Genomic DNA, 25,216 nt, shown 5'->3' with positions numbered 1-25,216 from the left:
TAGCTCTAGGATTTGTCATCATCATAAATTCTTTCTCTTTGCCTCTGCTGTGCTACATATGTGTACATGTGATCCAATTGCTGAAATACATGTATTTTAAAGGGAAAATGTGTAGTAACAATACACATAGCTAGTAATATTACACATACCTACTAACTTCACAAACACCTGACAGCATTTTGTGCAAGTTGGCTTCACTTCATTTTAAACCACATAAAATCCCTTAAGAAAACAAGGGAAATTAGTATACGATTCTTGAGTAATTGAGTAACCAGAAAATAAGTTCTAGGGTTTCTGTTCTGGAGAACTCCAGGGCAGAGAGCTTCAATGTTTGCTGGTTTTTTAATTATGCTTGGTGGTGGATTGATTTTTGTTCTTTTCTGGTCTTATTCTTTTAAATAATTAATTTACCTGTGCTACACTGGAAGGCTAGATACCGTCTTTCTTTCCATTTGTAGTTGATGTGTTATTCAGCCATGACTCTTCCTTGTTATCTCAAAGTGGTACTTCTGAGTCTCGTGCATTACTGATAGCAAGTAGGGGAAAAAAGGCACAGTAGTTCCACAGAGCTATTCAGGTATTTTGGGGCAAGGGATCGGTGTTGGCTGAGGGACCTGCAGGGAACTTCTTAACCAACTCCCCACTCCTTGGCTGACCCGATATGCTGGGACTTGCTCCTATTGCTGCTAAGAATAGTTCACAGTGCAGCTGTTTCAATATCACTTCATTAGCACATTGTAACTCCTTCAGGTGGTGTAGGGTCCACATAAACTCTTTCAGGTCCTAGTTGCTTAGAAGTTCTGTAATGGTGTATTTTTACATTTTTCACCTTATTTAAAATTCTTCTGGATAGGTGAGCAACAAAACTGTTAACACTGTGTGTTAACTCCCCACTTGTGTTGTACTGTAAGGTCTTAGAATGGTTTTATTTTAAATCCCTTTTGTTCCCAACAGGAATTTTTTATTGTTAAATATCACAAGCACCTTTTATGATTTCACATTTTTTATTTATAATTTTGTATTGAGCTTGATTTTGCAGATTTTATTAAAGTCTTTAATGTTAGGGGGCTTAAAATACCTTATGACCTTCTTAAAGACTCCTTTGAAGACTAGGTAACCTCCCTCTTGTTCTGTCACCCAAGCCTTTTCAAGACCCCCATCAAAACAAATAGGATTGTTTCTCCTTCCCTGCAGCATATCTAGTTTCATGACTTAATTATTAGGCAGTTTCAACCACTCTCATGCTGGATTTCTCACTGCCTGATGGTTAACTAAACTATTAAAATGTCATTAACTAATGATAAGATGGCAAATGTTCAAATTCCTGGTAAGACCTTTTCACCTATTGAACCCTCCAGTTTGCATGAAGCATGATATAATTATGGAAAGGGAACCAACAAACTGAATTTCCCTGTTGGCTGTTTCTTGTTTCCAGTGTCAAGTGATAATCAGATGGTTTGGGGTGGCTACTTCACAGCCAGCCTTGTGGAGACTCCACAGTCCAGGCATCTCTTTCAGACACCCTTATTGTTATGGCTGGGGTAATTACTATGTCAACCTTGGGTAAAAATAAAGGCAGTAACACAGAATGAAGTGTAGCCAACCAGTTGTTACCTGTTACCAAGTAGATAAATGAAATACCCATTCAGCACATTCCATGCTATTGTGGCAGTCACATGTATTCCTTATAATATAAATTATATAGATGAGGGAGGCCCTCCAGACACAATGTGGAAGAAAAACAATTTCCATTCAAAGAGGTGAAGATCATTTCACCATTTGTTATGCAGAAATCCAACAATTGGTCTGTTTGGGAATATAATACAACAAGGATTAAATTACAGATTGTTATGCATTTGACATTTTTTAGTATTATTGCTCTTTTACGGTACTAAAATGAGTTATGTCATTTTCATGTGTGCATTTCATATGAATATTTTATATTTGTGTCTGTGCTGAATGAGAAATTTTTTTTTTCATTCTCATCAGAATAAAATGGCAATGCAATCCTGGTAATTTTTAAAAGATAAGGTTGACATGTCTTTTTCAATCTTGCAACTGTGATTGAAATTTATTGCATGGAAAACAAACTTGTGATAAACACAACTAACTTTACTTGAGGACTGTATTTCCCATAGTATGACATTTCCCATGTGAATGAAATCTGAATTCCACACAGATATAATGTGTTTCTTGAAATGCATTTTACTTCCAGTTCCATAAATCTCAGTTCCCCAGAAGAGTCTGTGCCACTCCTGGAGAAACCCATACTTACCAAGGATAGGGTTAGTTCTTCTGTCTCCAGTAGTAAACAGAGCAGGTTAAGAGGAACATTTTAGTGACTGTGAGTAGTACTGCCATGCTTTATCTGAGAAATTGTCTCAGTAAACTGTAAATGGGAAAAAAATCTTGAAGAAAAAATTGATTACATTTTAAATTTAGGTTTATGGAACTCCTAGTGTAAATAGCTTTACTTAGCAAAATTGGATTTTGGTTTATTTCAGTCCTGTGAGCTTAAATATCATAATGTTGACATGCTCAACAAGATTAAACCAAAACATAGTATACTAGTAGCTGGAATATAGACATTTACATCCTTTCTGCATCAGTGCTTGGCAAGGAATGCCAGGCACATCTGATAATGGGGTACCTTTTTAGAACAGGCAAATTATTATAGTATATCCTTTCAAGTGTGTTGAAGTTTTTGTCACTATTAATGCATTTTAATGTTTTGTTGGCACTTTCCAGCTGCAGGTTGTTTGTTTTAGAAGGAATCAAATTTGATTAGACTTAGACAGGGACTAAGATTAGATTAGTTTTAGACAGGGATGCTGCTTTTTGCTATTGCTTCACATCCAGTTGTGACCCATGGACACAGTCTTTTTCCTACCATTTATTCATTATTCATTCCTTTCCATTCCAACAAGTTTGGATCTTGGTATGTTTCCAGTGGAAGCTTGACCTGCACATGACAGCCTTCCCAAAGAATACCAGTTTCCCACAGATTTCTCCCCTGTGACTACTGAAACTGGTTTGTCCAGACCATTGATGACAGAACATGGTGGTCCTGCTTAGGGAACATGACACTGTTAGTCAGTATTTATTTGTGGCCATTAGAATAAAATGAAAATCATGTGGGTGCTGTGGGGTACAGCTGAAGTGCCTCTCAGGTACTGAATTCTGTAAGAACTATTTAGAAGGGAAAAGTAGGGGCAGACACTTGTGCTGGATTTGTTGATACTGTTTTACTACATTGTCATTAAGTAAAAAGTAGAAATAATCTTGGGAACAAAGAAGGAGAACCTAGTTTTCTCCCTTCTGAATGAATGCCTTAAACATTCACATCCATCTTTGCCTGATGTTAAGGAGCAGGTCCTGTGGGACGTGGGAACTGTTGTCATTCTTGCACCTGAAAGAGCATTATGTACACATCTACATCTTTATTATTCTGCCTGAAGGCTTTAGCATAACCAGATGGTATTTATCTGGCCATTGTAGATGAAAGAGTGTGTGAAATAGCAGCATGTGACAACGATAAACACTGAATAAAAATAGCAAGTACATGTAGACTCTGTCTTAAAGAACTCAGAGGAATTCCTGAGAATTATTGACTCTGCTGTATATCAATTCCAGAACAAACACTTTGAAAGCATGTGTATGTGTGCATTTATGAAAATCCGTACATCACTTTGATCGGTACAATTTGAGGAGGTCAGACTGGCCTAACTTCCCTAGGGGAAATTACACTTTTCCAAAGCTTGCACTTTTGTTGGGACCCAGTTGAGAACACTTCTCATTAACACGGTGCACCACTCAAGACAGTGAACTATAGGACAATAGAAAAGAAACTAGAGCAACAGACACCAGAGTTTGCTTGGATTGTGGCCTAAATTTTATCACATCCATTGTCTTTCACGGTCCAAAGAATAACAAGCACATAGCTATAGATATGTTGAAAGAATTAAAGAACTAAATTAATAAACTGATAGGAACATAAAACTTTCCAAAGTAAGATGTATGGTGATGAAATGACTAATAGACTGTTGAGATCTGTCATGTTCTTATTTTATGAAAGAATATTGAAAATTAAATGGCAGTTACTTTAGAGCAAACAAAGGGTATAGATTAGAGCTGAGCTGGACATCAGCATTGGTGATATTTGCATCAAGTGCGGGATGGCTTTTTAATATGTATAGTAAATCTTGCATCAAGAGCTTGTCATTCTGTATCTGTTCAAGCAAAATCTAAGTAACTGCTTTTCATATATCAAAATGTAAATTTTCCACTGAACTATTTGGAGGAATTTTGATAACACTAGTTGGCTATACAATTCTGTGGTATTTTCTCACACATTCTTCCTTTAAAGGAAAACCCTGATTTTATTTTGTTTAAAATATTAAAACACAACTTTTTAAATAACATGATTTCATCAGGTACCACAGAGTGATGACAGTAAACTGTCATTACATTTTAAATGAACGCATTTTCACCTGTCTTCCGTAGGACTAGATCTGTCATTTTATAACCCCTGTAATTTCCTATTGAAATCAGTTCAAATAACATGAAAGCCTATCTGTTAATTTGTGTATGGCTTATTTGAAATGGCATTTTGAACACAGATGTGGACATATGAATCAATATTCTGCAGATAAGGATGGCCTGGGTAAAAGAAAAATATTTTAATACCATAACAATTAAACATTGTATTTCTGCTTGAAAATAACCTTTCACTGACAAATAGTATCAGTTTATGGGAATGGATGCAGGCCTTGCTGTAGTTTCTCATAGGATTCCAAAAAAACAGATAAAATGAAGGTCAATCTGAGCATGAGTAGCACCTCTGTTTCTTTGCTTATCTCAAAACAAAGACATAAAGATGACTATATGTGGAGTCCCTGTAGCCCAGTTTCTTGTCTCTACCAACAACCAAATTTGGATGTCTAAGGAGGAATGTAAAAATAAGGCAAGTATAAATAATTCTCCCTTTTCCCAAGTCACTGACACACATAAAATCGTAGAATCATAGAATGGCTAGGGTTGGAAAGGACCTTAAGATCATCAAGTTCCAACCCCCCTGCCATGGGCAGGGAGGGATACCTTGCTCTAAACCATGTCACCCAAGGCTCTGTCCAGCCTGGCCTTGAACACCTCCATCTGTGTGTTTGTAAGATCCCTCAATGGAGATAAAAACCTTCAGCATCCCTTCAAGCCCAGAATGTTTGTTCCTCTGATTATAAACTAGGACCTTTTGTGTCTCAGTTACTCTCAAGTAGCTCTTACTGAAGTTAGGTATCCTAGCTTCCCTTTGGGAATTTGTGATCAGAATATACACGGTCATCAGAAAACCTCTGCTACACAAAGAGGCTTTTGAAAGTATTTACACTGGAGATTTATAAAATTACCGTGCACACTGGGCCTCATGCACACGTGAGAGTAAGCATTCTACTTGCCAGGCAGCATTTATGTACAACAGCCTGGGGAACTCCTGATCTTTATGCAAAAGTGTATCTAGACCCTGAGGATAACAAAAACAACGTTAGTTTCTTCATGCTGTCAGATTTGGCCACAAATATGTTGCTGCTTTGAGAGCGTGTGTTTATTTTTGCTTTTTTTTTGTGCATTATAGTCCTTTTACTCTGTTTGTGGTACTGTTCTGTGTTTATCAAAACACACTGGCTGAAGAAAGGGCAAAAGCATCAATACTAGCAGTACTGGCATAGTTCCTAACAGATCCTGTTTATTTGCTAGAGCATTGTTTTGAAGTGGTCTAATCCTTGTAACTTTTTTTGCCTTATTGATTGCATATTTAAACTTTTTTTTTCTTTTATTTTTTTACTTCTGAAACTAAAAATGGTTCAAGGAATTCACAGATATCTCCTGAATTCAGTCCTTTACAGTTACCAGTGTGGGGATGCTTTTTAGATGCAATCCACAGACCTAACCTGATCCAAGTTCTGTTGCTGGCAGTCTGTTGAACAAAACTGTTATGCTTTTGCAGGAAACCTCCTGCTAACTTGGCCAACATACAATATTCACAGACTGTTATAGAGCAGTACAAAGGCCAGAATGCATCTGTTAGAATAACAAATTAAAGCCACTTGAAGGATGTTTCAGTGAACTATAATGTGCAAGTACTGTGGGTCTTCATCAAATACCATTTTGTTTCAGCAAGACAGCTCACGATGACATCCTGCTTCTCTCCAGTGCTAATACCAGTATAGAAAACCTCTGTGCCATTTTCTGATAATGATTTTAAAAGATTTTGTATCTGGGAATCTTCAGGAAGGTACAGAAATGTGATTATTTACCCTTGAATTTGCAGGATTTGTTGAGCTGTAGTTCCTGCCTGCTGTCTTCAGGATATATATATATATATATATATATTATTTTTTTTTAAGCTGTCAAGGCCTTCCCTCTGTTTCCCTTCTCCAAACTGAAAATTCAGCCTTTTTAATCTCTCCTTCTTTGTAATGCAGGTGCTTTTTCTCCTTAAATGTTTTAGTTGCCTTCTCTGTGACCTCCTCTGAGCCTACTACATCCTCCTTCAGATACAGAGACCAGAACTGCACACAGTATTTAAAATATGGATTCACAGTCTTTTTAAGTATCTGCAAAATGACTCACTTTGCCCTGTTCTCAGTGTCCTTCCTGGTGCTTCCTGATGCTGATTTGGGGGGTCTGCACAATTGAGAAGATGGTTTCAAAGAAGCGTCAGCAACTCCCAAATTGTAACAGCCAACTGCAGGTTGAGCATCATGTAATCAGGGTTTCAGGTTTTTTTTCTCCATGTTTGTTTATGCTGAAGCTCAGCTGCCACATTTTCACCCTGTTTGCTCAGCTTTGAGGTCCTTTTGGAGGTTAGCCAGCATTTGACTACCAGAAAAAGCTTAGGATCTTCTGAAAAAGATGTGAAAAACTGGCGGATTCACCGTTTGCTCCCATCTTCAGCTCATCGGTCATGACACAGAGTAAAACCTAGCATTGATCTCTGGAGGACTCCAGTTCCTGGGTCTTTTCCATCCTGAAAAGCAACCATTAAGTCCTTCCATTTGCTGCTTCTCCTTTAAGCAGCTTTTGGTCTATAAAACATTTCCTCTAATCCCATGGCAGCTTAATTTCTTTAATAGTCTTCAGTGTGGAACCCTGTCAGAGGCTTTATGAAAATTCATATATATCATGTCCAGTGAATCCCCTTTATCCGCCTTCCATCTTGACACTGATGTAGAAATCCAGCAAATTGGTGAGACAGGATTTCCCTTTACAGAATCCATGCCAACTCTTTTCCAACACTGTGATTATCTCTGTGCTTAACAATTTTATTATAAACCCTGCTATCTTACCCAGGGGTGTAAGACTCTTTGGTTTGTATTTCCCAGCATCATCTCTAAAGCCCTTGTTTGTAGAAGGGAAACTCCCCATTTTCCTGGCACAATAGCTGTTTGTGATGATAGGTTATACATCTTGTGTTTTTAAATTCCACATTTGAGAGCATTTGGGTGAATGCTCTCTGGTCTTGGTAACTTCCTGACATCCAACTTGTTTATTTAGTCTAATACTTTCTGTCTGTTTACTTATTGATCTAGTTCCTTTGAGCGATCTGGTACAAAGAATGCAGTGGGCGTAGGAATCAAACATTTTCAGCAGGAAAGAATAATGCAAACAAATATTTGAGCTTCTTTTGCATGGAACTGCGGCTCTTCACACCTTGGTCATCCAGCAGTCCCACCAGTGCCTTAGTTGCTTTACTGCTTTTAATATATTGAAGAAAAGGTAAAGTTCTTAAGATCATGCTTTCCTTTTTTCAAGCTCCTTTTTGTTCTTCTTAATTTTGTGTTTATTTTTGGCATGTGTAGTTTTCTGGGTTTTCCTTATTTGCACAAGCTTGCCATTCTGCAGAGTAGACAAGGTAGGACCGTAGTAGTGGTAGCCTCCTGAATTTTCCGATTAAGCCATACGGGTGGGTTTCAGACTCACTCAGACAACTTCTTTTGTAGTGTTATACATCTTTTACATGGGTTTCTAATACAAGCTTTTCAGGGGTTGGTATTTAGGGTTTTTTTTAACAGCTTGCAGGCTGCTTCCTTTTGGACTGTTTCTTTTAGGGTGTTTGGACACTGCCTTCCTCACTGCCCCCATTACATAACTTCTTTAATTCTGCGTTTGTGTGTTGAATTCATTAAGACTCTTTCTCTACAATGCTGAAATTAATTGCATTGTGATTTCAGAACACTTCTCACTAACACGGTGCACCACTCAAGACTACATCAGAATGCATACTTTCTTGAGGGTTTTGCTAACCGTTATTCCAGGAAGCAACTTTTTATCTTCAGTGTTCTTGGTTGACTGGCTTGTGTTAGTTTTGGGGTTTTTTCCTCCCCTCTACACCTCATCCTCATGAAGCACTGATGCAGTTTAATAGCAGAAGTATGAAATTCCAGTTACCTTTATCAGTCCTGAACTTGCAGCTTTCACTCTGCCTTCACAGTTTCTGGCCACTATTACCAAACTTATCAAGGAGTCATTTAGTATCTCCTTATCTAATATATATTGTATTTTATATATATATATATATAATATTAGTCTGGATTTTCCACCCACAATGATTTCCTTGTGGTTCTCTATCCTTATTATATAAAGCTGTTATGTAAAGTTTCTTGCACACTACCATTCCCTCACCTGTAGATCCTTTTCTGTCATTCCTGTAAGTCTGGTAACCTGGTAACACTGCATGCTCCTTCAAGGCCACTGAGATACCTGCCTTACAGGGGTAATTTCTTGGTGCCAATAATTCTTGTTCTCCTGTCTTCATGTTTACTGTTCTCACATTGGTACAGATGTACTTCTGAGTTTTGCCCTCACACTGAATTTTAGCTACGCCCACCTCATATATTACCTCCATCTGACCTTCAGCTTTCTCCAGCTGTGAGTTGAAATGCTTTTTCAGTTTCCATTGCGAGCACCCTGGCTTAATGATTCAGTTGCATCCCATTTCTCATCTCAAAAAATCTCTCAGCTTCTAAGGCGCTTACTCCCTGTGCTGTGCCCCTCATGCATGCGTGAAGGCTCTGATCTATGTGTGCATCTTGGGCCTTGCACAGGGGATTGGCAGTACTTTTGTGAGTGCGATTCCTCTTCTGGCTTGTCTCCTGGCTGCAAGTTTCAACCTTGGCTGAACAATATCCCCTCCATTCTTCCCTACCAGCAATACCAGCTGCTTGCTTTCCCACTGCTCCTCAAGTTAATTCATCTAAACAACCTTTGCTGTACCCTGGATGTTTGCTTTCCATCTAGTGCTGTTCTGCTGTACCACTGCTTTATTTTGTTAGAGCAAGCCGTGAAATAGTTCCCTGTCAGTTCAACTTGAAGTAATGGAAATCATGAAGCTAAGAAACAACTCAGCACTTGAATTCATGTTTGTTTTGCCTATTGATTGTTAATTTGGTGTAAGGAAGGGGTAAAGGGAAGTTGAGAGATGGGATTTCTTTCTTTAAGAAGGAGATGGTTTACAAGTTGCTTTGGTAGCTGAACACTTAAGTCCAGACTAATGAAAATTTAATTTTTCTGTAGTGCAGAAAGCATCTACGGTTCAGAGAGGAATGTCTTTGCTGTCATGGTTTTTTGTCTGTAAAACGGCACAGCACAACAAGCAATTGTTCTGTTACTGAAGAGATATTCTTACACATTTGAAATACTCGTTATTTAGAATAAATATACATTATTCAGATCTCTGTTTCTTCTGATACTGGTTTAAGTTTATCAGAAACATTGCTGAACTCTGTTAAACAGGAGAGAACAGGGGGGCTCTTTAAATGGACATGACTGTGTCAGGCTTCAGTTTGTCCTTTTTAATTTTGAAGGACTTTGGCAATAATTACATTGCAGTAAAAGAGCAGACGTAGGAGGTTGAAATCTGAGCTACTTTAATGCTGTCGTGTTTAAAGTGCATATAAAAATAGCCTTCATTAGTAATTGAAAACTGGAATATCTGCTGAAGTGTAACACCACTCTCACAACTTTCTTAAGGGGCAAGGCAGATCATTTGGAATGAACTTTTGTGGTAGCATTAACGGGTAAGATTGCCTGAGGCCATTTGTATGTCCCTTCTCAGTTATAGGTATGTCTGTGCTTGGAGCGTCTCCCTTTCCCTTACTTACCCTGGTAATGCTGGTAATTTAAAAGAGAATTAATCAGCTTTTGAAGTGGAGAAGTTGAAAGCTGGTAGAATTTTGTGGAAACCCCAGCAAGCAGAACACCCTCCCAAATATTAATTTGCTATTAAAAGCTCTGTGGGTCCCATTCCTTTCTTGGAGGCTGTTCTTTAATCCTAATTCTGCACTGACTCCTTCAGTCCTCTGTCAGTTGAATCACTGGAAGCATAATACACATTCCATACTTGTATCTGTTATTTAGCCAGATAGAAAGCTTTATTAGGAAATTATCTCCCACACAAAAGTCAGTCCACTTGGCTCCCACACAACTTTAGTGTTCATTTAACCCTAAACATACTCGGTTCTTGATAGACTAATATAGTATTTGATTAAAATGTATGATTAGGACTTGTGTTTGGTCTTTTGAAGGGAAGTTCAGGCTTGCTTGTTCCTGCTGTTAATTATAACAAATTCTGGCAAGTTTAGGGATCTGAAAAGCCTGTCAGATGCTTGCCTTAAGGCCTGAGGTTGGATGTAATTTGCACATAATAAATTGCTTCAATGAGATTTTGTTTCTTAGCTTAATTACATAAGTCTTTTGGGAGTTAAGCTAATGTGAAGTTAAGGGTCATGGGACCATCACAAACCTTTTAGAGGTTGTGGTGATAAAATCCAGCTGTTTCTTCTCAAAAACCTCTCAATGTATTGTTCTTACCCACTGGTGTTCTTAACGTAATTGCAGTAACATTATGCATCTAAAACAAAAAAATAAATTTGATTAGTTACATTAAGCTCTGACATCAACTTGGTAATTAAAGACGAGTCAGATTCCCTGACTAGCTTGAGTGCATGTGTTACAGTGTCATCTGCAGTTGTCCTGGATGCCCAGGCTTTGAAATGGCCTTGACTCAATGGGTGGGAATCCTGATCCTCTTTAGGGGACCACCTGCAGTTGCAAATCACGTAGCCTGTGAGGAGGCTGTACTAAGTCTTAAACTGCAACGGAGAGTAAAGCTGTAGAGAAGAGCACTGGGATTTACAAAGGTAGGAAATTAAGACGAGTTTCAGGATCTTCACATATGGGGACTTGATTTAGACTGGTCAAAGATGACCAGTGCAGGAAGTAGTAAGAATCAATATACAGTGGAACTTGGGCATAAGGTAGAAGGCCAGCAGCAATGCTTGGCTATTTGTTCAGTTTTTTTCTTTCATAAACAGATTCGTAAAGTTGCTACATTTCAGCTTTGCTGGGGAAAGGTATTTCTTTTGAAATACTTAAGTCTTATTCCTGTTGTGTTAACTAGAGCCGATTACTGATACAACATTGTAGTGGTTGCCATCTTTAAATGACCAAATATCAGCATTTTTTTAAGCAGCATAACATTAGTTTTAAAAATACCACATGGCTATTAATGTTGTCTCATCTAACATAGAATTTGGTTTTGTTTATTTTTCCTTAATCAGTTACAACTGAGATGATGAGTAACGTCAGGAAAGAGTTGTTTGTTCCTATACAGAACAACCTATGCCGTACGAAGCAAAAGAAGCATACATAGTACATTGCACAGAATGTTGCAAATGTTTTTTTAAAGCTGAATCTTCAGCTCTAGCTGAATATGCATAGCACAGATGGTTTTTATAGAAGACTAGTGGAAAAAAGACTTATGGTTTCTGGACTTCTGTTTTTTAGATACAGTTTTGCATTTTAGATATAGTTTTGCATATTTTTAGAATGTTCCACTTAATAGATAATGCCACTCAAAAAGAGGATTTGTACATCAGTGAACATTGTAAGCATTTAAGACATGGATAATACAGCTGTCATTTTAAAATATTAAAAGTATGCTTTTAGGTGATCATACAGTGAATGACCTGCATATAGCGGCCTGGATAGTATCCTCAGAGAAACAGACTTGGAAAATCCTTTCTTCACATTAAAAGCAAGAGGAAAGAGCTCCTTTCAGATACATGAATGCTGATTTCTTTGTAGGTAGTTAAAGCATTGCACGTAAACTAGTACTTGGAGTCCCTGCCATCTAATAGCTGTATCTAGGAGACTGTTTAACCAGAAGCCTTTTAGCAACAGTTGTGTTTGGTACTCCATGGCAAAGAGGTGAACTTGTTCCTGATGAGAGCCCTCAGCCATTTCTTCGTTTGGTGCCTGGGCCATGTTGCTCCCGTCACACTGTGATGTGGTTCAGTAAAGGACTCTTTGCCTGAAGACTAGACAAAATGCACACAGCACCTTACAGATTTCAGCATCAAAATGCTTTAAGACTTTACTGATTTCTTTTTCTCTTTTCCTTCCCTGCCCCTCTACAACACACAAATATATTTTCATGCTTTTAAAATTCTTTTAAGACAATTTCTAGTATATGATAAGTATTGTTTTTTTAGCAAAGTCCGTAAAAATCAAACTCCTCTAAACAAATAGGGGATATCTGCTTTGATAGGCAATAATACAGATGTACATGCAGTAACAGTTGTTTTGCATGGTCATTCTTCAAGTTACCCATAACAGTTGTAGGCCTGTACATTTGTACAAAGCCGTACATCTGCACTTCTGTTCAAAAAATGTCAACAACCTAAAGGGACCACCCAATCTGTGTAACATTTGTTGCCTGTCTGTATTGTAGGAAGGCGTTTCTGATCCCTTTTCAAAACACAAAGATTATACAAATTTCAAAGGCCTCCATCCTCACATCATGCATCTCTTTGTACAGGCATGCTATGGATACTGCAACAAATGCAAATGATTACAAATACACAAATACTGGTAGGTTTTTCATCCCACGTGCAGTATCTTTACCACTTGTAAGAAATCCCACAAGGCTATTTGATTAATGGAGTCTTGTTTGTAATTAACACTTGCTAAATTTTTGGAGAAAATTGAGGAAATTTGTGCAAATGTCCTCAAATTTGTGCAGAAGAGGTGCAAAATGGAAAGCAGAATTTTGTTCTGAGTCCTTTGCCGTATTGTACTTTTTAATTAGAGGTTATTATTTAAACTGAAGCCAACTTCCTCCTGGCAATATTTTGGGAACTCACTCGTAATTCCAATTTTGTCATCCAGGAGCAAGCAAAATTTAGATTTCAAAAAGGACAAGCAAATTGGATTGCTAACTTTAACTAAAATGGCAGGCTGGATAACTTTACAACATCAAAGTTATTGCACCCCACATTACAGAATGAGTAAATGGCTGCTGAGGTAGAAGTGCAGCGTTTCCAAGCACAGGATTTTAGGACAATTTTTCCACGCTGCACACGATAATGTGGCACCATTTCAAAAGTGTGTGCCAGATGGCTCCTAAGTGCAGTGAAGTGCTCAAGATCCACACATAAAGAGGAGAGGCTTTTGAGAACTGAAGTGAGGCTTCCAAGGGACTTGCAACTCCTATGTCAGATTTTCAGTGTATTTTAAAGAAACAAATGGCATACAGCGTTTTTGTAACTAATTCCTGGTTTGCTCTCTTTTTAGAGTTTCTTTGCAAGGAGTGCCCAAGAGTTCATATTTTCATTGATCGAATTGAACTGAAGGACATTCCAGAAGAGCAGATGTATATGAGAAGGTGGCTTCATGAACGTTTTGAAATAAAGGATAAGTGAGTAGCAATATGAAGAATTTTCAAGAAGCTGTCTTATTTCTTTTATATTAACAGATACACCCATGATTTCTGTGTTACGAGCAGTGCAAGCTGTAGGGCTCTCTGAAGAGGGGTGCTGTTGTTACTCCTGTGCATATTTTGTATAACAACCTTGTGGTTAAATCTTTTGGTCAGGAGACTGGGATTCCTGGATTTTAGACCTTCCTTAGACTGAAGAGGTATGAGTCCGTGTTCCAGGTGCAACTCATTCCTCTGAATACTCTTTATTTATCTTCTTGTAGCTGAGTCATGTGCAGCCAGGAATGTAAGATGCCTGCAGTAAGCAAGCAAGAAAAAAACAGTTTGATTCTAACCTCACAGTCAGTTCAGATTAGAGAGGGGAAGGTTTTGATCTAATCTCTTCTGACAGAATTGTTAATGCATATTCCATCGGACAGCGACTGGATAAAACCACAAGTAATGCTGAGCTCCCTGCCTTCACTGGGGAAATGAGGTGAAGTAGAAATTTTATCTCTCCATCTTTGAATCGTGGCAGACATAAAGTACCTGGATCCCTCTAGCATCCCCAGATAAGTCACTGGTGAGCATATGCAAAGGATCCTGGGGGACCTTGTGCTCCAGGAGGACTTTGTGCCTAAATGTGGGATTTCAAGTATTGTTTGAGAGACAGTGGTTTAATTTGCCATGTCTGAAGTCCAGCTTAAGGGAGCTGAATCTAAATCCTTAAATACCTTGTGTAAGACAGAAATTTCCCTGGTTGTTCAGGTACTTTCTGTTTTAAAATTGTTCTGCCTATCTCAGACTTCATTGAAGTAAAACTGATCAATTTTTCCTGTGATTTTTCTATCCATGTAAAACTTAACATGACTATCTGTAGACATGACACTGTTGCTAAGTGTCTTAGAAGTTTAAGATCACTAAGTAATTTTTCTGTTCTTCACTTTTGAGAGGAAGAAAGTCTGAACTTAATTTTATAATCTGATACAGAAAGTACATACAGGAATAAATAAATACTAAATAAAGGAACTGATACATAAAATAAAACTCAGTCCAATGTCCCTTTAGTAGTCTTCCCATGAAGACCAGCAAAACTGAACTCTGGTCATCTGTGTCTCATTTGTAGACTCCTGTTGACTGTAACATCTTTTCTGGGACCAAAGTAGTCTGTCAGGTGAAATTAGAGATACTCAAAACAAAACCCCAGGATTTTCAAATCTATATATTACTGGTTTTCAAAAATAGGAGAAAAAAAGTTACTGTGAAACTAGTGGAGTCGCATTTTACTTTTGCACTTTTTGTTTCCAAAATATTTAGTGTCTTTGAACCCTTGTTATTTATTAGTTTATTTTGTAAAGATACTTTTTTACCCTCCTTTGGTGTTCAGTGGTTAAGTGTGTGCTGTTTCGTCCCATGATATTGCCCACTACTCTGGGCTTATCTGCTGAATGTTTAATGAAGAGGATTCTTTTCAACTTTTATATTCAGGGTTTAAAATGAGTCCCCAAATCTACTTTCATTGCTTACAAGGGTTCAGGTTGGGTACTCTTGACAACAACATTACTTTGAATGCATCATATTCTTATGGCATACCGATCGCTTAAAGCAGATGAGCTGCTGCTTATTGTGAAATCATTCATTACATAATGTGTGCTTAGAAGCAGTTACTGCATGAAAATAAGTTATTTAAAACTTCTTACACTAATGTTTAACTTTGACCATCTCCTTTTGTCTGCTTGTAGGTTACTAATAGAGTTTTATGATGCAAAGGATTCTAAAAGAAGAAATAAGTTCCCTGGGAAAAGTGTTCATTCCAGACTAAGCCTCAAGAAAACTTTGCCATCTTTGCTGTTCTTAGGTGGCCTGACTGCTAGTATGCTCCTGACAGAATCTGGAAGGAAACTTTATGTAAAAACATGGATATATGGGACTTTAATTGGCTGCCTGTGGGTTAGCATTAAACCATAAGCAGATGTTAGTCTCCAGTGAAATGTGCAGTCTTTTCTTGCACATTGCACCAAACTTTTTCCTGACTTTACAGTAAAAAAGTGTAAATAAAGCCTTATTGACCGAACATTGGAGATAATCGAATTTGTGACTTAAGGCTCTGTGTGGTTGGTCTGGGGAAAATAAATGTACATTTTCAAATTTGCTACTGATTCTTGCTGGAATAATGACAGATAAACCAAGTCGTGATAAATTGCTTTCCCTGTGAACTAACATCCATCTCTATCTGCAGATTTGATGAAGTATGGGTGATGCATAAGGGTGTCTTAAGTGGACCTATGAATGTATTTACAGAGATTAATTTAGGGTGTATATTTATTCTTCTGATATTCATGTTGAATTTTCGTTAGTCTTTGGTGCATTGCAGCAGCTCAGTTACATCTGTCCCAGCTGTATCGCAACTAAAATAAACGCCTTTTTTTTCTTTTTCAAGTTTGCTTTTCAGTTTTAGCTAAATACTGTTCTTTAAGAGGGTCTATGTAAACTGGCAAATCATAAGATGTTGTTACCTGAAGCAGAATAAAATGTTCCTGAGAACTGCTGTTCATGGGGAAGAAGCTCTGTTTATCTGGTGCATGACTTTTGATTATATGGCAGTATTAGCTGGTATTTTACATAGGCAAAACATTAAATTCTACTGAGCAAACAGCTTATTTTGCATACCCTGTATTTGTGTGTAAAAGGAATGTATGCAGTATAATGAAATGTTAAGTTTTTGTTTCTGGCCTAACCAGACTGTATAGCCTACCCTCTGTCTGTGTTACCCCTAGTACCTCAAGAGTTTCAGCTCAGCTCACAGATCTTTCATGTGTATGTGCCATAAGCAGAAGTTTACTGTTACCTCACAGTTTTCTGTAAGCAAACTGTCATTTGGGTAATGCACAGAATTACTGTAGTAACTTCAGGAGTGTAAGGGTATGGTAACGAGGAACCTTCAGGTATTCCTGCTAAATCCGAAGCATGTGCCTTCTACTAATCTGATTTAGCCTGATGTTTCATAACCTGGCAGTCATCTCTATGCTGTAATATCAGACAAAATTCTCAGATCATTCTAGGCAGTGCGGACTGCAGTTGGGTTGAAGTTACAGGGTTGATGTATATGATTTGCACAGTAGACTAAACCACAATGTAGTGAAAGGAATTTGTACCCAATCAGTGTTTCACCTGCTTGAAAATATACTTCAAAGAGCAAAATCAACTAACTCTTAACTGCTAGAAAGTCTGCGATCCCCATGACTGGTATTTTTGTTGGGGAAATGCCATTTCCTGATATCAAGGGAATAATCTATATGTACAGCGATGAGGTAGGAAAGAGGATGTATTTTATCTTCTTCCATTAGGGCAGTGGTCTCCCTGTATCAAAATTAAAAAACTAGAGAATATTTTTATATCACACTTGCAAGCTTTAAATGTGCATCTCTCTCTAGCTTCGGTACGACTTGTCTTGCATTAGAGTCCTTTGTGAGTTAATGTCCCTGAAAACTATAACTCAGTTTTTCAGGTTCCACCATTGCCAGTTAATCAAAGATACTGCTTTTACTGTGTGGTGGTTTTTTTACAGAATTTTATAGAGTAATTACAGGTCCACCTTAAAATCATTCGGTACAGCTTTCAGTTTGCAGTTCTGCAGTTCTCTGTCCTTCCAGAATGGATTTTGTCACTGGAGTTATTTATATCAGTGATTGATTCAGGATATGTTGATGAACCGTTCTAAAAACAATGACTGGGAACAATGTTGAAAAACAGTATTGTTATGAGGCTGTGAAACCAGGAAAAAAAAAGCCATTTTATGTAACAGCCAGATAGGCTCACATGTAGTTCTTCCTATTCTCAGCTGGCTGTTTCCAGTGGGTATAACCACAAGGCAGTGTTCCTGTGTTAGTGTGATTTTTCAATCGTGGAATGAAATTTTACTCTGACAAGACTAAATTTCTTTGTAACGGCCAAGAATAACATTTAATTATACATCAAAAGTAGATGGAAAATGCTTAATTCATTTGTGGAAAAATAACTGCTATTTTGGAGAGCCTAATTACCACGAAATACTGGATCTTTCTTGCTGTTTAAGTACCAGGAATATAATCGATGCAGTGCAACAGACAAACGGGATGTTTATTTTGAACCTTACTCTCTCTGTTAATCTTGATTATTTTTCCTTGCCATTAATTTATAAGTTTCTGGAACTGTAATTTGCTGATGTATTTGGCATTGGGAGTATCACATGCTATTTCTAAATTGCACTGATATTAACTTGAAATATTTCTTCATTAAAATAAGAAGAGCCAATGCTCATTCAACTTTTCTGTCCTGTCTACTTGTTCAGTATTTTTCTGTATTTCTGTCTTCGTAATCTGATTAACAGGAACTGCCTACAAAGAGGCTACAAGTGCACGTTGAGTCCTTGGCAGAAGGATTTGTGTGAGAAACAGTCAATGAGAAAAAAAAAACAATTTTGCTGTCTTTTCCCATCCAGCTAAAAAATGTGTTAGAATCGATTTGTGCTTGTGCCAATGCAACGCATGGCCAGGTCGCTTGGATTGCAATAGCTTTTTCACCCATGAACACCTGCACCACATGTTGCTTGTTAATAATGTTTATGCATGTGCAGTAGCAGAGTCCTGGCCAGGAATGGGGCACTGCAGCCTTGCACAGATGGTGAGTTTGGACACAAGGGAGTGGGAAGAGGTACTGCAAACAAATACACGAAGCATGTCTCCACAGCAAATGCCATCTAAGTTTTAGTGATGTGTTGAATCCGAGAGGGGCCTGTATGTTCAAAAACTTGTTTCTCCAGCTGCATAAGTGCATCTGATCATAGCAATTTCACTCTACACAAGTACTACTCTGTTCATATACATAACTGTATGTAAAACCGCTATGTGCAAGTTCCACAATGGTTTTGTGTTTACTTTTGTAGAAGGAATTGGGATAGTAAGGAAGCATTAACTTAAATAATGGAGAACACAAAAAGTGAAGTGAGACAGAAAACTAAAGCACTGAGGGATGCTGCAGTGAAGAAATGACTGAGTAGACATATGAGGGGCTCCAGCCTGCTGCAGTCTTTTTCTTACTCCTCTGAAGCATTTTCTTAGTGTAATACTTGGACTTTCTCCTTTCAGTAGACTGTAGCCGTACAGCTGTAAAGCTTTTTTTAGCATTTAGTATGAACATTTTACTAGTTAAAAATTGGCTCCTGGTTATTCTGGCATTTTAGCATGAATAATCAGAATAATTTCAGAATAATAACTGGGGGGGAGAGAGGCAACCATTTTAGATTTGAATAATGAAGGGGACCAGAAGCAGGTTGGGGATTTTTGGCTTATTGTTAAAAATGAAACAAGATTTCTTCCCCATCACCTCCAAATAAAAAACATTTTTAATGGCAGAAATTTCAACCACTCCCTGGCAGGCATAGAAAACCAGTTAATGGGTTCAAGATACTTGGCACCTGCTTTGTAAAGACTTTTCCTTTATAAATGTGGAAACCACAGTTTGGTCCTTTCTTGCAGCTCCAGGTCACTTTTTAGCATAATAGTTCTGATGACGGGGCTTGAAGTGAACATGATGGTGATTCTCTTGTCTCCATTGTCATGTCTTGCCTGTGTCACCAGTCTGGGGCTCTGTGGTCCCAGTGAAGCGTGTTGCACAATTTGCTAAGCTTAAGACATAAAAAAAATGTTACTTTAAGTTTGTATAATGACAAGTCATGCGAGTAAAACAGAACAGCAAGAAGGAAAAGCAGTGATAATCCAATAAATAAAAATAAAGGATTAGAAACAGCAGCTCCAGGCATGACCATATCTGATTGATTCCAGGGAAGATTTCTTTTCCGTGTGGGGACCAATTTTCCTGTCAGGGTGATATTTCTCATACCTGTCCTCTTTCAGTCCCAGACCTGCACCCCTGCCCTGGGCTGACTGGTCTGGTGTGTTCCTAAAGAGGAGTCACTCATCACTTTCCATACTGATCTTGGGTTTGCTTTCTCATCCTGGACCCAAAGAAATTCTCTATTTGTATTGAAGCCTGATTTGATTCTATGACACCCACCTCCTTTTTAGGGACTGGTATTCCTTGGGCAAATGCCAGAGAAGAGGCGGGAGTCTTGCTGAAGGGCTGGAAGGAGATGCTGCTATTGAAAGAGGGGTTATTGATAAGTCTGCATTGGATATTCAAGATGGATCTTCCTCCTACCTCTGCTGGAGCATGCGCTTCCAGTGACAGACAGTTTGTGTGGCTGTAACTAAATGCAAAGACTAGACACCACCCTGAAAAATAGTGACTTGTTCCTGGGTCATATTTGCAATGTCAAAATCTCATTAGTTATGTTTGTACAAACTATTTCACAGCCGTTCTGTCTCCCTTTCATCTTGTGTGGGAACCCAGTTTTCGAAGCGTATTTGATGCCTCTGTTTGTATTCCCTGCATGACTAATTCGAACCAGAGCCATTTCAACCTGTTTGCCCGATTGGCCCAGAGATACTACAGGGGGGGCAGATGTTTAAGGCCAGACATTGCTGTTAATCCTCTGGCTGTGCAGTAGCACAGCTGTTGGTCTGAGCTGCCAGGCTCCCCACAAAGCCCAGTAAGACCCAGACCCACCACCATAGGCTGAGACAGGCATCACCATGGGCTGCTAGTACAAAGGGTTTTGGAGGGACGTTGTGCCTGCAACCCACTTGACTTGTTTGCAAAGTATCCAGGGCCTGGTAGTCTCTCTAGAGTGTCTTTCCAAAAGCCGGAGCTCACTAGGGCTTTGAAGCATGGGCGGGCGAAGAGTTGGGAGGATGATGCCTACTAAGGGCATGAAAGCCCAGTCATTAGAACAGGAAGAAGGAGACTTTCTGTTCCAATGTAGGAACATCTCCAGAGCTCATGGTACTGTCCCCTCCACTCCAGAACCTCAAGGCAATGTGCCAGTGCTGCTTTTCACCTGGCAAAGGTCAGAAAAGATTGATCTGTAGGACCAGCATGACTGTAACTGATGCCAAAGGCATTGGCTGGTACATGGATGTCTGTATTCTGCTTCAGCCCTGGGTCATTTCTGCACCCGAAATTGAAGTGCCCTAGGAACAAGGTGGAACTGGAAATGGCCCTGTGAGCTCACACCAGTCTGCAGACAGCTGTAGCTCCAAACTTTGTGGTTACAAAGTAAGGAAAAAGGGAGGGTTCTGCTCTAAAGTGCCATATATTTGAAGTGCCTTTCCATGTTGGGAAAGAGTCTGCCACACCGTGGGTACTAGCAGACCTTGTCATCACTGCGCCTGTTGCGATCCTGCACTCTGCACCAAGACCTCCTTCCCCGTCGTCTTGAGACACACGTGAAGGCTGGAACTGCCAAAGCAGTTTTGAATTTCTGGATGCAGCCAGCCCCTGGCCTTACTCAGCTGTGCAGCTATTTCATCCAGTTGGGACCACAGTGGAAACTGAGCTAGAGAGAATTTAATTTGCAGTTGGCCAAGATGGGAGAGTTAACACTGTAATGATCCCAAAAAGTATCAAATGTTGTACAGCATCGTTAGGCACAAATAAAAGGATATGCAGAATTCTCAAGAGTGAAACTTGAACTGGGGGTATTAAGTTAAATTACTTTTCATGCTGTATGCATAATAGTCCCTTGGTGAGGTTTTCATTTACAGTTCACCAGGCATTTACATCTCCTACAATCTAATGTTGCACTTTCAGCAGAAACATAGGTCCAGAAAACGGCATTGCCTTTACATTAGTTTGCACCTGAAGTCTTTTAAAGTCCTGTGTGATAAGGAGACTATAAAAAATTGCCTCTAATCTGTATAATCAATGAACGTTTTTTGGCTTCTATAAACTAGCAAGTGTTCACTTCTCGCATGAGGTGTAAAAGCTCATTTGACATCAAAGTGCTTTAATAAATACCCATTGACCACAAAGGATGGCGTTAATGTGGCCACATACTGACAAATGTTGAAAAGATTCCCTAAAAACACATTTTTTTTACAGCTGGGGAGGATAAATTAAAATGTGGAAGTACTTTTTTTCTGGAACCACACACACGGAGGTAGGACTTAATGGCAGTCACAGGTCCACCTGCATTTCTAGCAAGAGAGAAATAAGCATAACATAATCCACACTGCTGTCTAAAGACAGGAAAGTACCGTTAATGAAGAAATGGTGGTTTTATTTTCCAGAAAAGGAAAGGTATTCCAAAGAGCTGACAAATAATGTTGCATAGCTAATAGTACTCCTGTCAGTGCAGGACATGGTATTGTTTCTAGGTTTAAACAGTAATAAGAGATGGTGTGTACGTATCCTGATACTGTCAGTTGCATTCCTGTTCTGTGACAAGACAACAAGAGATGCAGGAAGTTGCAATACTCAAAGCACATCTCCTTTTGCACCACAGGGTTGGAAATGCCAAGTGGCTGCTGCCGCTAGCTTGTCCTCTGTGTCCCTTTGGAGAGCCAGCTGCTGCTTTCAGAGCCAGTTTGAAGCTAACAATTATTCTTGGCAGCTCAACACATATAAAAGCAAAGGTGTGAGCAGGGACACGCACCATCACCGAGAACACTGGTTACAGGGAGAAAACCTAGATGACCCGTCAACAAGCCCTGCAGAAGCTGGGAATGGGAACTGAAGCCAAAAGGTGAATTTGGAACTGTAGAAGAAAAATCCTCTCCAAATTTTATGACATCCTGGAAAGGAAGGAAGGAGTGCTCCCAAAGCCCCAAAGTTTGAAGTAACTTTGATATCAAATGATACCATTGAATAATTGGATAAGGGTCTCCCAGGCGGCATGTTCTCCCTTCTTCCTCAGCTCAGGCCAAATTCTTCTGCATGAAGTTATGAGCTTTGCATCCCTTATTCCTTAGGTGCCTGATTTAAAATAAGCCTAGTTTGCAGAAGAGTTCAGGACTTGCATCTGCTGTAGAAGGCAACAGGAACATTTAAAGTACATCCCACATCCCTTTACAGCAGTCTCCTGGTAGAGCAAATGTACTTCTTGGACTGAATAATCAGGCTCTGGTTTTCTGTTTGCAGTATGACAGCACTGCCCTTCCCTGCGTTTCAGGGATGTTCAACAAGCACTTCGTTCTGTGAAGTTTTGGAGGGGTTTTTTATCACATTCACCATGCATCGCATTCAACATTCATATCAGGAGGAAATGCGTGATTCTGTCCTTGTAACCAGGCTCATTTAACCTACAGTCAGTAAGGTATGGGAAGGCCTTCTGTGTGAGCACAAGTGTCCTAAGCGACCTCAGAAAAATGTGCAAAGAGAGCCTGAGACGAGATCCCTCGCATCCTTTCCCAGTTGCGTTGCCAGACTCTGTGCTTTGCCGTGCCACAATCTCCTCTTCATCTTCCAATTTCCCCCAGTCTGTGCACACTTTGGGTCCCCCAGCTCTCTGCCAGGGTTCATTTTGTCTGCTCCAAGTCTCCTTTTCCAAGCTATCTCCCCCTTTTGCATGTCTAAAATGCTCTGAATGCTGTTCACCCAACATCCACGTAGCCCGGAAACAAACAGGTAAAAAAAGAAATAAAAATCCATGCTTTTGACTCTGAGCATCTGGATTTAGAGCTGCTTTGGCCTGAGGGAGATAGGAATTGCAGTTCTAGGGAAGTCCTGCTCTGGGTCCTGGAGCATGTCCCATGCTCATGAACTCAACAGAGAACGGAGCCTGCAAGTGCTGGCTGGCCTCTGGCAAGCAGGCATGTGTGAGCTACAGCTGGCTTGTTTTTTCTCCAAAGCCTTATGAATTGGCCCAATGGAGACGGAACTTTTACTGAGATCAGAAAAGCCCATCTCAGGAGTAAGGTTATTTTTTTGTCCAGTTCCAAGTCCCACAGCTTTTCGAAGAAGATTGCCAGAGTCTTGGGAGGGACTGTGGGGGTTTGTTTGTCTTAAAACTGGCTATGATTAGGTTAAGGGTAAAGTTCGTTCTCAGAACTGTGGAGCAGTTGTGACTGAACACTGAAGAAAACCCAGTCTTCAACATGCACCTGGCAAGGAAAGCTTTGGTGTAAATGTTTGCTGATTAGGCAAAGGTATATGGAAATAAACCCAGAATCCAGACAGGAAGATGCCCTGGGCAGTCATAACCACAGGTTCCACTACCAGTCATGTACGTAACTTCCATCTTTCTCTCCCTCAGCCTTGAACTCTGAGAAAATTTGGTCTCAAGGAATCTGTGTGGTTTGGGCCAGATTTGGCTCAGTCTCTGTTTTTAACTGGGTGTCTTCAGTGAATCCATTTTATGGCTGCACATATCTCAGATTCTGCTTGAGCCAAACCTAGTAATGGGCCAAGGCAGCTCGGCTACACAAATGAGGTTATAAAGGTTTAACTAAACCAAAGGGCTGAAACAGAGAGTAGCTAAGTCATGCGGAGCATATCTAAGCGTTTTTCTTCCTTGTGTAAGTAAATGTTGTATTTTGTTCACAGAGTATTATTTTCTAACAGCTGTTCCTCAGTATACCTTCATCATCCAGCACCAATGGGTCCCTAAAGTGCTCAGAATCAGCCCTGCCACCCAGGTGAGGTCAGTGTTGCTATTGCAAAACTGGCCGGCTGATGTTACTAACTTCTGCCTGGAAGAAGTTCGATAGTTTGATTATAAAACACATTCAAACCATGAGACAATGCTGGGGGAAGAATGCAGCCTTTAACTGAAAGGAAAAAAAGATTTCTATCATTAAGCAAACCCTGTAGCACACAGTTCATACAGCATACCAGTACTTGGTGTTCAACAACAACCATGTAGGTCATACGTTCAGGCTCATGGGGCTCCTTTTTAGGGTTCCAGCATCCTCTGTAGCCCTAAGACAAGCAACCTGCCAGGGCAGTTGGAGTTTGCGTTTTGATGCCGTGCAAATTGGCTGCAAGAGGCAGGGCTGTAAGATGCCAGTGCTCTGCCAAGTCTCATGTCCTTCTCTTCCCTGGATCAGAGAGGTCCTTTTACACCACCTGCCATCTAAGTGACTGCTGAGTTTGCACGGGAGCAGAGCCAAGGAGCAGCTTCAGGCAGACAATGGAGGTCTTGGTCAGGAGGCAGCAAACGTATGAGCCAAGAGGCTTGCCCAGGGGTTAGTAAGGATCTGATTCATTCACAACAGCAGTGGCTCAGCCAGCATCTTGGATTAAACCCCAGAATCTGGGCCCAGCTGACACACGCAGTGTGGATGCTGTCCTACAGGTTGCTTGACACGAGCCTCCCCTTGTGCATATCCGCTCCCGCTGTGCTTGGCTGCCACAGTGCTGTGGGGCTCCCTCCCTCCTCTCCTCTGCCATGGGAAACTTGCCTTTGAGTTACTCTGAAGTCACCGCTGACCAGGCTGCAGGGATGAGCACCAGGGCACATGAACTCAAACTTGCCTGTCCCCTCAGCACACCACCACAGTCACCAGTGGGTGACATCCCATCTTTGCAAGCTCATCTTCCTCTGGAGGCAGGAGCCTGGGCCTGGACACCCCATGTGGTCCTATGTCC

General features: G+C 39.8%; 1 protein-coding gene across 2 annotated transcripts in view; it reads left to right on the top strand.

Moving 5' to 3' along the window:
- Positions 1-18,058, top strand: part of AGPAT5 (1-acylglycerol-3-phosphate O-acyltransferase 5) — a 55,992-nt gene extending 37,934 nt beyond the window's left edge. For both annotated transcript variants that reach the window (XM_061354956.1, XM_061354957.1), the window contains exons 7-8: positions 13,627-13,750; positions 15,493-18,058. In XM_061354956.1, the coding sequence (XP_061210940.1) occupies positions 13,627-13,750; positions 15,493-15,718 (350 nt within the window). In that variant the 3' untranslated portion in view covers positions 15,719-18,058. The remainder of the gene's footprint in view (positions 1-13,626; positions 13,751-15,492) is intronic.
- Positions 18,059-25,216: the final 7,158 nt, after the last annotated feature.

This window comes from Neopsephotus bourkii, unplaced genomic scaffold, assembly GCF_033783945.1.
Source record: "Neopsephotus bourkii isolate Nb327-2 ecotype Australia unplaced genomic scaffold, CSIRO-AGI_Nbou_v1 NB_756, whole genome shotgun sequence".
Classification (NCBI taxonomy): Eukaryota; Metazoa; Chordata; class Aves; order Psittaciformes; family Psittacidae; genus Neopsephotus; species Neopsephotus bourkii.
Note: the sequence above shows the minus strand (reverse complement) of the source record. Positions and strands in the feature narration are given on the sequence as shown.